The sequence below is a fragment of the Pseudorasbora parva genome, chromosome 20, assembly GCF_024679245.1.
Source record: "Pseudorasbora parva isolate DD20220531a chromosome 20, ASM2467924v1, whole genome shotgun sequence".
NCBI lineage: Eukaryota > Metazoa > Chordata > Actinopteri > Cypriniformes > Gobionidae > Pseudorasbora > Pseudorasbora parva.
The window spans coordinates 38,448,676-38,461,924 of NC_090191.1; the positions used below are offsets into that span (position 1 = coordinate 38,448,676).

The following is a 13,249-nucleotide window of genomic DNA, read 5'->3' on the forward strand; positions in this document are numbered from 1 at the left end:
AACAATGGACACTCTCTCTCTCTATCCCGACAAAAGAGCTCACTTTCAATAGCATTCCCACACACAATTAATTCCTGTTTGTTAATGGCCACGATGAGTCACTGGGATCAGCAGCAAGAGGGCTTCAAAACACCGGAAGAAAGAGCAGCAACAATTATTTTCTTTCTTAGTACTGACTTTATACGTCAGATCGGAGGAGATCAAATCAAAGACAGAAAAACTAAAGAAAATCCTCAGAAGATTTTATTTGAGATCACTTTCTGTCTCAAACCCTTGAACTGTTGCAAAGCATATTGTGGACACTCACAGTAACTTGGGCAAGTAATGACGGCCCACATTACATTCATCAAAGGGCAAATGCCTAATAAGAGGGAAAATATTAATATATTAAACGTGGGACTAAAACGTTGTAAGTGCACCATCCAGCGGTCACTGACCAAATTACCTTTTACGTCATCAGAAGGCGACATGTTTAGTCGCATTACTTCCTACATGCTCAACGCGTCCTTGGGTCTCTCAGCACTTCAGAATATGACTGATTAACACTTTTATTAGGTTCATAATAATTACAGAAATTAAATTATATGAAGTGATGAATCGTATTTGGTAAGCCACAGTTGTGTTCTCTATTAATACTTTGACTATGACAGTTCACTGATGGTTAAACATGTTCTTAATGTTAATAACACTTGTTTGCGACACTTATATCGAACAGTATGAATGTTAAAAGTTGTTGACAAACCTGCAGAATGACTGTGGAGAGATGAGTGCTCCTAACGCCAGTGAACGCAAGGCCTGCTGGGGTGCGAGAGACGAGCTCTGGAAGTGTCTAGATGTCCACAAAGACAGCACATCTGCCTGCGAGAAACACCAGCGGGAGTTTGAAGACAAGTGTCCTGCCCAGTGGGTCTGTCCATAGTACTGCTTCAATAGTTCTGAGTGCAGAAACATACGAATCTCTAAAGACACATGCTTGCGATTTGAAAATATTTGCATAGTCATGAATTTTGAGATTTCTTCGAGCATTTTAATGTATTATTTATTTTGTTTGATTTTTTTATTTTATTTACATTCCTTTATATTTAGACTTGTAGTCAATATTTATTAATACATTTATTAATATGTTTCCATCGCAAAAAGAAAGTCTGTAGCATACTTTGCCGGAAATTAAGTGCGAGTAATGAATTGCCTTTGAACACTAAAAGTCACCAAGTTTTTAATAGTGTTAAGATCCTATAGACAAACAGTGTTTATATGTCTATATCATGGGTTGTTATGCTTTAAGACAAACCATATGCAAAAACGTCACAACTAATGTACGGGTACATTTAGCAAGCGGGTGATGTATATGATGAACTGCCTTTCTCACTGACATCCTATGATGTTCAGTGTTTCTAACTAGGATTTTAGAAGGCAAATTGAAATGGTGAACGGGAACATGGTTGTTGTAAAATTATCAACACATAGTCAAGCTAAAGGCTACTCATAATAATTACCGTTATATGTATCCGACGTTGATACCTTTCTGCATTTATGATTTACCTCAGTAAGTGAGTGGAGGCGGGGCTTATTTGCATATTAACGGATCCGCCTATACAATAAAGCAAGGGTGTAGTTACATTTAAAGTCCCTGTAAAGCTATTTCAAGGCATTTAGAAAAAAATTCATACTGAAAAAATACGTTTTTATGTAATTTTAGTAATCAAAGTTGAGTTTTAGGGGATAAAATTGACTAAAGTGGGACATTAATTGCATTGAAATCATAAAAGTATACTTTCTTTATGTGCACTTTGATTAAGTCACTTAAATTGAAAAATAAAAATTACCTCATGATCCTATAGGTATATACAACATATGTTGCACCACTTGCTTTTTTTCATAAGCTTAATACAAAAGCCTGTCTGGCGTATTAAGATAGATATTTTAATTTATAGCATGTTAAATATTTATATTTTTCTTACCCAAATGCTTCGCTTCGCTTTAGAAAGCGTTTATTAACTCCCTGAGCCGTGTGGAGTACGTTTATGATAGATGGATGCAATTTTTTTTGAGCTTTTTATTTTAGTAATATCAGTACAGTTTTTTAGAAATCTACTTTTAGGATTTAAAGTACACTACAAGTGCACATTCAATACAATTAAGCACCCTTCTTTTTATGACAATAGTATATTCTGTTGAATTTTTGCATGAACTGATTGTTGTAATTCAACGGCAGGTGAAGTATTTCGCCAAACGGAGGGACTTCTTGAAGTACAAGGAGAAAATACAAAATGAGGGCTATGAACCAACTGAAGGAGCATCAAAATTATAGCCAACAATGATGAGCATCAGAGGGAATGATAACAATGGACTGACAATGGCAGTGATGCACTCAGTTTTTTTAGTATATATAAAACATCTTATTTATCATGATTTATCGCAATGATTCTGTGCTGTATGGAGCTTCAATGTAATGTTTCAAGTGCAAAATAAATAAATGAACCAAAAATACAGTGTTTTATTATGTTTCAGAGATGTCAGGTGAAATAAATCGATCACAGAACATATTACAATGATTCGCTCGTGACAAGGCAGACAATAACAAAATGTTTGTTTACTGTATGTACAACGATTAAAGGGATAGTTCACCCCAAAATTAAAAATTATTTGATATTTTATTCAACCATAAGTTGATCAAAACCTGTAGGAGTTTTTTTGTTCTGTTGAATGCAAAATAAGATTTTGAAGAATGTCTGTAACCAAACAGTTTCTGGTCCCCATTGACTTCTATAGTATTTATAGTATTTAGAACAGCTTGAGGGTGAGTAGGCTATATGATGACAGAGTTTATTTCGGGGTGAACTATCCCTTTAATAGCCACCTTCAAAAAGCACAGAGGTTTTTTCAACTTAAAGACTTGTGAGAATAACAAAGGATTTGAAATAACTTGTAACCTGACCACATAAACTATGTAACATTTTGGTAAGAGCATGTTAGATACTATGTCTGATTTCAGCAGCGACTTCAACTGCAAATAGGCCTGACGCAGAATCTCCCTCAAACCTCTCAAGTAAATAAAGCAAATGTATCACAACATTTGTTAGACATCAGAAAATAAAGCATACAGACATGTTACATTCAGTGGGCGCACACAAGCATTGCTGATTGTGTTTTGTAGGCACATAAATGTGTGCGTTCAGCAGTAAAGATGTTAATCTACGCCTAATACTTTAAGGCAACATTGATATAGAAGTGTTATAATTTCCACCGTTTGTGCCGTTCATTCAGTCACAGTGAGCAGTTCTGCATCCTCCGACGGAGGTGTCACAGACACTCTCATACTCCATGGATGGGGGGGAAATAAGGCCTTAATCACATTTATATGCCTCCTTCAGTGTATATTCAGTGTCCTCAGTCCCTACATGTCAAACACTCATGCCTGTGCCGCCCACCTCCGGCTACAAGCTGCCTGTGACGTTACGCATCACCGCCCAGGTGGGGAACTCGCTCAGCTGGAAGAGAGGCTCTCCCCATGTCATTATGGCCAACATGACCACAAAAACTCCAATCAGATTCACTCCGAACCCAGCCTTGACCTGTGAATCACAAGGAGAAGGCAACTTTTGTCAGTTGATGAGCTTAGTTTAGTTTAGTTTATTGATTTATAAAGCACATTTTAAAACAAAAGTGCTGTACAAGAAAAATAAAAACAACATAATTACATATTTGATCTAAACCATAGAGGTAACATGAGAAAACACAATCAGTCACAACTTAAAGAATACAAATTAGTTTTTAAAAATGATTTAAAAGTAGCAACAGAGGGGGGAGATCTAATATTAAAAGGGAGACTGTTCCAGAGTCAAGGAGCCGCACCCGGAAAAGGCCTGGTCACCTTTAGTTTTATAACGTGAGCGGCGAATCGAAAGAAGTTGTTGATTAGAAGAGCGTATGATCTTGAGGCATTGTGCATGACAAGAAGATCACTAAAATGCTGCGGTGCGAGCCCATGCAGAGCTTTAAAAATTAAAATTTTCAAATCATTCCGGGCCCCCAAAGCCCAACTACATCTTCAAGTCTGTGTAAAAGGATTTTGCGGTCAACAGTGTCAAAAGCTGCACTTAAATCCAGTAAACCAGTAATACAGCCAGAACCAGAATCCAGGGTGAGTAAGATGTCATTAAAACCTTTTACAAAGCAGACTCAGTACTATGTAGCTCCCTAAAACCTGACTGAAATGTGTAAAAAATATTAAAAGCACTCAGATACGAGGAAATCTGAGAATAGACAACTTTTTCCAAAACCTTGGAAATAAGGGACAATTTAGAAATGGGTCTTTAGTTACTCATGTCATGCTGATCTAAATTAGTTTTTTTTTTAACAAAGGCTATACAGTAGTGTGTTTGAAACTGGTATGTACTATCCCATTGGCTAATGAAATGTTAAACATAATAGCGGTAACAACTGGACTGAGAGCTGGAAAAACCTCTTTAAAAATGTGTGATGGCAAAACATCGGAAGAACTAACAGAATATTTCATCCCACATGCAATACTGAAAAGCTGTAATGGCGACACTGGCTTGAAAAGCAAAAGAGTACTATCACAAGGGGGCATATCTTGACATGAGGATCTCTGTGATGAAATATTTGAGCAAATACCCTCAATTTTATGAATAAAATGTGTTAGAAATCTATCACACAGGTCAGTGGATTCTCAGATGGAGAACTAGAGGAGGTATTTAGAAGATAATTAATTGTGCTAAAGAGACCCTTTGGCTTGTGAGTATGCAAGTATTTCAACCGTGCCTCCCTAACAGCTTTCTGATACCGCCTAAGACACTCCTTGACGATTTTAATAAGAAATGTGAAGTTTGTCCCTTCTCCACATGCGTTCAGCATGCCAATACTCTGTCTGAGGGTACGGGTAGAACCATTTAACCAGGGCTGTGCTTTCTTTACCATCCTGGATTTTTGTAACCACAGGGGAGCAATTGAGTCTTATGTAGTAGTACAAGCACTGTCAAAAAGGCCAACCAGATCATCAGGATGATCGCAGGAGGAAAGAGCTTCAACAACATTAGGAGTTTGAGTAGATAAATACACATCATTAAAGGACCTGGCAGTAGAAGTATCAAAATGTCTAGAATAGCATGGTGAATGATATGATTTTGAGTGAGTACGAGCTAACAGAGAATTAAAAAACCACTGGAAAATTATCAGCGATGACAGTATCATAAATGACAAGGTTTGTCACAGAAAAAACAAAGTCCAGGGTGTGACACTTTTGGTGTGTGGGTCCGGATACAGGCTGTTCAAAATGAAGAGAGTCCATGAGACAAAGAATCTCTTTAACCAGAGATTTGGATTTGCAGCAGTCAGCAGACATGAATATTGAAATCACAGAGAAGGAGAAAACTGTCATATTGTGGCATTAGAGTAGCCAGAAGGTTAGAAATGTTTTAAATATAATCCTTATTAAAGCTGGGTGGTCTACTGAGACACAGAGCAGGGGGTAGGGAGATTAATCTTGAAAAGCTGCACCTCAAAGTTCAGAACGTTTTCGTCAGGAAGAAGTATGCATTTAAAACCGTTCCTAGAGATAGTTGCTAATCCACCTTCATGGCCAACCGATCTTGGGGAGTTAAAAAACAGGTAGTCTGGAGGAGCAAGTTCTTTAAGAGCTGAATAATCACCAGGGCCGAGCCAAGTCTCCATTACAAATAAAAAATCCAAGCCATGTGAAGTTAGAAAGTCATTAAAATTAAAAGTATTGTTAGACAGTGATCTAGCATTAATTAAAGACAATTTAACTGGGCAATCAGGAATTTGAGCCGATTCCGACAGGTGTAAAAGGGGTGAACGTGATGATACATATTCGGAAGGTCTTAAGTTACAAAAAGTAACTCCCGTTCCATCACTAGATCTCAAACGAGGAACACGGAAAGAAGAGCAAAAAGATGGTATGAGGTTGTCAACAGAGGTGTAAGGGATATTGACAGATCGACGTGAGTGTATCGATGAATATAGCGTGGACTGCGTGCTATACCCAACGCAACACAAGTTTTGCAAGTTCCAGAAAGTAACATTGATGGGAGGTTCAAATCATGAAGCTCCTCAGATGAGTAGCACAAAGTCATTGTAGAGATTGAATTATGAAGGTAAAAGTTCTAGGTGAGACAGTAAAAAAAGTAAAAGTCTGGCAAGCAGGAAAAAAACACCAAGCAAAAAACAGTGCATCATTCTTTCTACCACGTCTCCTACATGCCTCTACATAGAGAAGCTTAGAGCTCAGAAGCAAATTGTAAGTAATATATGGTAGTTAAAACTGTAAATGAGCCATTTGCTGTCCCTCCCCACTGTTTAAAATTGCACAGAAATGCACTTTTTGAACACATTTCTCCAAATGGCCCTCAGTTTGTGGGCACTTCAGAGACGTGCTTATGAAAAACAAATGATTAGTGGCCTTTTGACATTGCGTTCCTGGCACAGCTGTGAGACGTGACAGAGGTGATATAACAGGATAATGTTATTTCATACCATGTCGCTGATCTTCACGTGTCCATAACTGAACACAATAGCGTTCGGCGGGTTTCCAACAGGCAGCATGACGCCGAAGGACACGCACATGGTGGCAGGGATGAGTGTGTGTAGAGGGTTGATCTGCAGCGTCTCTGACTGTGAGGGAACAGGACACACAGGGTCACTCATTAGGGTCATTCGGGACACAACACCACTGTGAAAATACGCTTTCATGCAGATTGATTTGTTTGTGTGAGACTGATCTGTCTTTCAAGTGTGATTTGTGTGTGTGTTAGCGTGACGGTTGTGTGTGTTAGCGTGTTCTGACCAAGGCGGAGAGGATGGGCAGAAACACTGTGAGCGTGGCGGGGTTGCTGGCGAACTCAGTGACGGCGGACACGAGTAGACATGCCAGCAGCGTGACAGCCCAGGGAGGAAGACCGCTCATTGGCTCCAGCTGCCGACCAATCCACATGGAGAGCCCAGACACCTGCCAGAGAGAAGTCACATGGTTCATTTACAAGTTGAGTTAATGTATAAGTTATGTTTGTTTCTAGAAAAGATTCTGTCACAGCACTTCTGTAACAAAATAGTGAAGTAAAATTATGATTTAATACAATATTCTTAATTTCTAGATATGATTTTAAGGGAAATGCTACTTAAATATTTCCTTTTTAGGAGACACTTGTATCCAAAGTCACTTGGAATCTTATATAAAATATGACATATTATTGATATATAATATATTCATATATTATATTATTTTGACTTTTAGTTGACACTTATCTAGTGCAACTTTGATGGTTAATCTTGCAAAATAAATGTTTTGGACAGCTCATATTACACTGTAATATAAAAAAATGTTTGGGTCATATTACACTGTAGTATTAAAATACATAACATTAATAATATAATATTAAAGTAAAATAAAATAAAAAGTTATACAAATGTATGTTTTATAAAGAAATTCAATGAAACAATTAAATGATATTAAATTAAATTAAAAATGTATAAAATATAATAGTAAGAAATTATATTTGACAAAGGAAGACTATTTGGACCATTAACACTGCATTGTCACAATCTTTTCATAATCATACTTAAATATTATTTTCTGCATTACAGTAATGAGGATGTATTTGTTTCACATTACAGTAGACCAGTGAAAATGAGATATATAAATCATAATGGTCATAAAAATATGCCAAATTAATTAATAAGTGGACAAAATATTATCACATTAAAATATTTTAAACATTAACTGGATTTACTGTAGCACACTTCTCAGAAAGTCCCCTGAAATACAACCTTTGAGACACGCTCACCTTGCATCCGGCAGCCAGTGCATATCCTCCTCCAACCAGAATAACAATTTCCCACGGCATGAGTCTCTGGAAGTCTTTCCAAGTGATCATCGGGGCCAGAGGGTCCTCTTCCTCCTCATCGTCATCATCATCACCTGCACAGATAACAGAGACAAGAGCACTTACCAAACCCGGCCAACAGGGTGCGCCGCCGAGAACATTCACCTTTGCTCTCGTGTCCTCAACCCGAAGGAACTGGTTGTACAACTAGACCCTGGCGGTCCGTTTTACAGCAGGGGCCTGCTGAGCGAATTGCATTGAAGTGTGGAGCGGCCCTGCTGCGGGCAGCGTGGGATCTAACCTTTGCTCTCGCTGGAGAATGCAGATGGCCAAGGCTTTCGAGCGGGGATGAGGAAGAGGAGGAAGCCGAGCAACACAGACACCGTGGCATCAGTCCTGTAGCCCTTCCTGTGAAATACATGACGTTTAGTGAATCTTGTGTATATGTTAAAGGCTTTATTTTGCATCAAAACAAGAAAATGGCTCTTCTAGTAAAAATAATGGAAATCAGTTTCTTGACTGTGTAAGGGGCTGACATAAGATGTTCTCATACTTCTCAAAAAGTGACGTCCAGCCGGGGACAAATCCAGGCTCCCTGGTGAACCAAAGTACGGTCATCAGAACAAAAAAGATGCCAGTCACGACTTCAGGATAGCTGTGCAGCAGGAGAAAAAGTATATTAGTCACAACATCAAAAATCTATCTATCTATCTATCTATCTATCTATCTATCTATCTATCTATCTATCTATCTATCTATCTATCTATCTATCTATCTATCTATCTATCTATCTATCTATCTATCTATCTATCTATCTATCTATCTATCTATCTATCTATCTATCTATCTATCTATCTATCTGTCTGTCTGTCTGTCATACACTAAAAATGGTGTATGAATTACTTTGAAACATTTCACTCAGAAACTGCTAGTAAAGTACAAAAAAATTGCAAATAACATTGAATTAAATGTGAAATTTAGGATTAGAAAGACTGAAATACAGTGCATCTGGAAAGGATTCACAGCGTTTCACTTTTTACACATTTTGTTATGTTACAGCCTTCTTCCAAAATTGACTAAATTTATATTTTTCAGATGTCTCCAGAGATGTTTAATCCGGTTCAAGTCTAGACTCTGGCTGGGCCACTCAAGGACATTCACAGAGTTGTCCCGTAGCCACTTTTTTTTAATCTGGGCTGTGTGCTTAGGGTTGTTGTCCTTTTGGAAGATAAACCTTCTGAGCAGGGGCGTAGCACCAAATTTTGGGCCCTGGGTACAAACCATCTTGCTGGGCCCCCGTACCATGTATGTGTATGTATAGAAAACTGACTTCTAAGGCCCCCCCCCCTGCCTCGGGCCCTGGTTACTCAGTACCCTTTATCCCCCCAGTCCCACGCCCCTGCTTCTGAGATCCAGAGCACTCTGGAGCAGGTTTTCATCAAGGATGAAACTGTGTCAAACAATGTCTCTGTACATTGCTGCATTCATCTTTCCCTTGATCCAGACTAGTCTTCCAGTTCCTGCAGCTGAAAAATATCCCCACAGCATGATGCTGCCACCACCATGCTACACTGTATTGGCCAGTTGATGAGCAGTGCCTAGTTTCCTCCAGACATGACGCTTAACATTCAGGCCAAACTGTTCAAAATTTGTTTCATCCGACCTTCAGGTGCCTTTTGGCAAACTCCAGGCTGTCATGTGCTGTCTGTGTCTGGCCATTCTACCATACAGGATACCATATACTCTACCATCTGATTGGTGGAGTGCTGCAGAGATGTTTTTTCTTCTGAATGGTTCTCCTCTCTCCACAGAAAAACTGGACCTCTGTCAGAGTGACCATCGAGTTCTTGGTCTCTTCCCTGACTAATGCCCTTCTCCCCTGATTGCTCAGTTTGGCTGGGCAGCCAGCTCTAGGAAGAGTCCTGGTGGTTGAGTGTCATGGCAAAGGCTGTAGGTTTTTATAAATTTGCAAAGATTTCAAACAAACTTCTTTCACATTGCCATTATTTTTATTTTTTTTATTTTTTTTCTTCCCTTTGTTGCACTTTGAGATTCTTCGGAATGAAAAGTGCATTTTAAATAAAATCTATTATTATTATTATTATTATTGTGTATTGTTTGTAGAATTGATGAAAATAATGAATTTAATACATTTTGTAATATGGATATAACATAACAAAATGTGGAAAAAGTGAAGCGTTGGAATACTTTCCGGATGCACAGTAGTATTTTCATGTAAAACACACACTTCATGTAAAACACACACAAGTAATCTTACACCTTTGAAAAACCCATTTTTACACTGTACCTAATGGGGCCGAGTTTCTGGTACTCCTCATGAATGCGTTTCTCAGATAGGATTTCTCGTCTGGTTTTGCGTTTCTTGCTGAGAGAGCAAGTCTCTCTGAAACTGTGAAGAGATAACAGCTTCTGAGTTCAGCAAGTTTAACTAAATAAATAAAAAATAATAATAATAATAATAATAAAAAAGATATATATATAAATCTTTTTTTACTCTTACTTGCATCCCAGAAATAAAAAGTGCAGCCAGATCCAGGTGAGTATCAGCATGATCAGAGCGATCGGTAAACTGAAGATGAACCAGGTGCCAAAGTTGATGACTTTTGCTTCTGGATAACGACTGAAAAAGACATTTTGTAACAAAGCTTAGTGTTGCATAAACATAATAACATTACTGTTAACCCTTACTCTGTGTTAAAAACCCTGTAACACCTTTGATGTTTAAGCCATTTACAAATTGCTTATAAATAGGTTGTTATGCTATATTATCACCAAATATTGGATTATATCTTGAAAACTTGAAACTGATTGATCGTAGGCCTTATTGATCGAAGGATAAAGTTCATCTCTGTGAAAAATAAAGCATGTAATGAGGAAATTATAGTATATTTGTGTACATGAATGTGTGTGTGTGTCCATGCAAGCACTGGTCCAAGGACTTTATCTTTGGAAGTACACGTGTGAACATGAACATGATATTCAAGATATTCAGATCATGCTATTTTCGATCTCCCCCAATTTTATTTCATTTTCGACCAATATAAGCTCAGATCAATGAGGCCTACAGTCAGTAAATTAAAAAAAAAAAATACAAAACTTGTCCTAACTGAAAGAAAACTAGTTGACAAAAAGACTGAATCCAATAATTATTGATAATATACCACAACAAGAGATTATATAGCCCGGTCATTTCAAATTCCACAAAAATACAAAGGTTATCCCAAAAATGTTGGGAATTAGTTAAACCCTGTGTGAGCAAACTTAGTAAGTTTTAGTTCAATGCGAAAACATTAACTAACAATTTTTGGCAAATGTAGAAAAGAAAATCCCCTCAAAATGACCTGAACAAAACATAGGGTTCAACAGATTACATAGTAAACATAGTTCATTAACACAGATAACAGTTCGAAACATAGAAGTTTCTTAAACTTAAAGCAAGTGTTTGTATTTAGTGACAACTTGGATATTTGAGTTATCCAAGTCAAATCCGGGAAAGTTATTCTAACGCTAAATTTTAAGGTGTGATAGCTAATTGCAAAAACTATGATTTACAGTGTTAATGTAATTAAAGAAGTCAGTAAAAGCTCATTATATTATCACTATATACATCTAATGCATGTTTCTAGTCAGTGTTGGGAAGGTTACTTTAGAAATGTAATATGTTGCAGAATACAAGTTACCCTATTTAAAATGTAATAAGGAGTATAACTATTTCAATTACTTAATTAAAGTAATGTAAATAAATACATTTGATTACTTTTTGATTACTTTTCTAATTTCCATCCCTCGCAAAGATGGCAACTCTCGACAGGTTGTAGCCCAAAGCTTTCAGCGGCAGTGTGGATTGATGTTATTGGCAGACGAAGTGCAGTCAAACGCATCAGAATAGCTTTGCTTTACTAAATGGCCTTTAAATGTCAGGAGACATCGTGCACATCAAAAATGGGCAATGCAACAAATTAATATTATTCAACATATCCTTGCTTTTTTCAGACGTAATCTCCATTGTAACCGTTAACATTTTCAAAAGTAACTAATTTAATTACACCTTTTTCTCAGTAACCCTAACTGATTACAGCTACATTTGTTTTGTAATTAAATTACAACCCCCCCACTATCTTAGTGAGGCCCTGCGTTCAGGGGTCAAATGTCTCATTTACTTAATTCCAGTGTGGAAGAAAAGGACAAGGTTCTGTTTACAAAGCATTTGAAATCCTCAAGAAGATACTGACAGCCAATCAATGTGGTACAAAATGTTTAGCTGCCCAACTTTAGGCCAATTAGCACATTACATTGACTATTTCTGGCAAAATGTCAAGTCAGTGATAACAATATTCCAGTGAATACAGATTATAGCAGAACTTGTGATAGTTACTGTCAATATGGCAATTTACCTGAAAAGATTGTCAATACAAACCCCGCTGACCCGCTTAATGCCCTCTTTTCACTGTGATGCCAAAAGTGATGTCTGGCCTAGGAAGATTGACATTTTGTCATTGACAAATTAATAACTGATTGTGTTGTAGTTAATGTATGCTGTTAGCTTTTTGGTTTTCTATGCATTTATTTACTTTTTTAACAAAGACTTTTGTCAGATAAATAACTTAACCAAGTTTATTTTCCTCATATTTTGATGGTTTAATCAAGCTTATTGGGTCATTAAAAACAAATATCCCCTCCGAGCATCACTTTTGGCAATTACTGTATCTCTTTACATCAGCAACAGACTTTCTGCCAAAAACCAGCTTACAATATAGTCACCTTTGCCCAAGAAATGTTGCATAAGGAAAGGGTTATTTTTCTCTGCTTAGCGTCTTTACAGTGTGCAGGAAATGAGATTGAGAGGATTTAATCAGGTGCTTAAACAAATCCCAGCAGTGACCAGTGTTTTGTGAATGTGCCTTTTATCAAATGGATCGGGTACGGCGATAACATACTTGTTGAATTGTTCGGCAAAGATGAGGTTGGTGGATGTGCCGGTTATGGTGATGAGACCGCCGATAGTGGCCGCGTACGTGATGCTCAGAGTCAGGCACTTGCAGATCATGTGGTCTCTCTTGGTGGGGTACAGCGAATCCCTTCGGACTTTGGGTTTCTTTGGCACAGGAATGCTAATTGGAGCCTGTTTAGGAACAGTTAGAATCATTTTAGAAATGTAAGAAGCAGATTCTGCCGTTATTGTGAGCTAGATGAAGGTCTCACCTCTGGCAGATATCCATTGGATTCTCTAGAAAACTCTGGACCGAAACCAGGCTTTAATGTTAGACCATTCAACTCCTACAGTACCAAAAAACACATTTCAAAAATCTATTCTTAATCAATAACTTTGTCCAACTTTTTAAATACAAAGAATGCTGGTCAAATTA

At 37.6% G+C, this 13,249-nt stretch overlaps 2 protein-coding genes across 4 annotated transcripts in view; one reads left to right on the top strand and one right to left on the bottom strand.

The window, feature by feature from the left end:
- Window positions 1-469: 469 nt before the first annotated feature.
- Window positions 470-2,488, top strand: coa6 (cytochrome c oxidase assembly factor 6). Its single transcript, XM_067426814.1, has 3 exons — window positions 470-606; window positions 749-907; window positions 2,216-2,488. The coding sequence occupies exons 2-3, from the start codon at window positions 764-766 to the stop codon at window positions 2,309-2,311; spliced, it is 240 nt and encodes a 79-aa protein (XP_067282915.1). The 5' UTR covers window positions 470-606; window positions 749-763; the 3' UTR covers window positions 2,312-2,488.
- Window positions 2,474-13,249, bottom strand: part of slc13a4 (solute carrier family 13 member 4) — a 29,365-nt gene continuing 18,589 nt past the window's right edge. For all 3 annotated transcript variants that reach the window (XM_067426811.1, XM_067426810.1, XM_067426809.1), the window contains 10 exons: window positions 13,086-13,160; window positions 12,821-13,005; window positions 10,384-10,503; window positions 10,171-10,272; window positions 8,416-8,517; window positions 8,164-8,270; window positions 7,824-7,957; window positions 6,827-6,988; window positions 6,517-6,654; window positions 2,474-3,575 (listed from right to left, as the gene is read on the bottom strand). In XM_067426811.1, the coding sequence (XP_067282912.1) occupies window positions 3,438-3,575; window positions 6,517-6,654; window positions 6,827-6,988; window positions 7,824-7,957; window positions 8,164-8,270; window positions 8,416-8,517; window positions 10,171-10,272; window positions 10,384-10,503; window positions 12,821-13,005; window positions 13,086-13,160 (1,263 nt within the window). In that variant the 3' untranslated portion in view covers window positions 2,474-3,437. The remainder of the gene's footprint in view (window positions 3,576-6,516; window positions 6,655-6,826; window positions 6,989-7,823; window positions 7,958-8,163; window positions 8,271-8,415; window positions 8,518-10,170; window positions 10,273-10,383; window positions 10,504-12,820; window positions 13,006-13,085; window positions 13,161-13,249) is intronic.

Bases quoted from the DNA above. Each gene is read 5' to 3' on its own strand.
- coa6 (XM_067426814.1), top strand. From the start codon at position 764: ATGAGTGCTCCTAACGCCAGTGAACGCAAGGCCTGCTGGGGTGCGAGA. The intron at 908-2,215 runs GTCTGTCCATAG...ATTCAACGGCAG, and splicing joins ACAAGTGTCCTGCCCAGTGG to GTGAAGTATTTCGCCAAACG.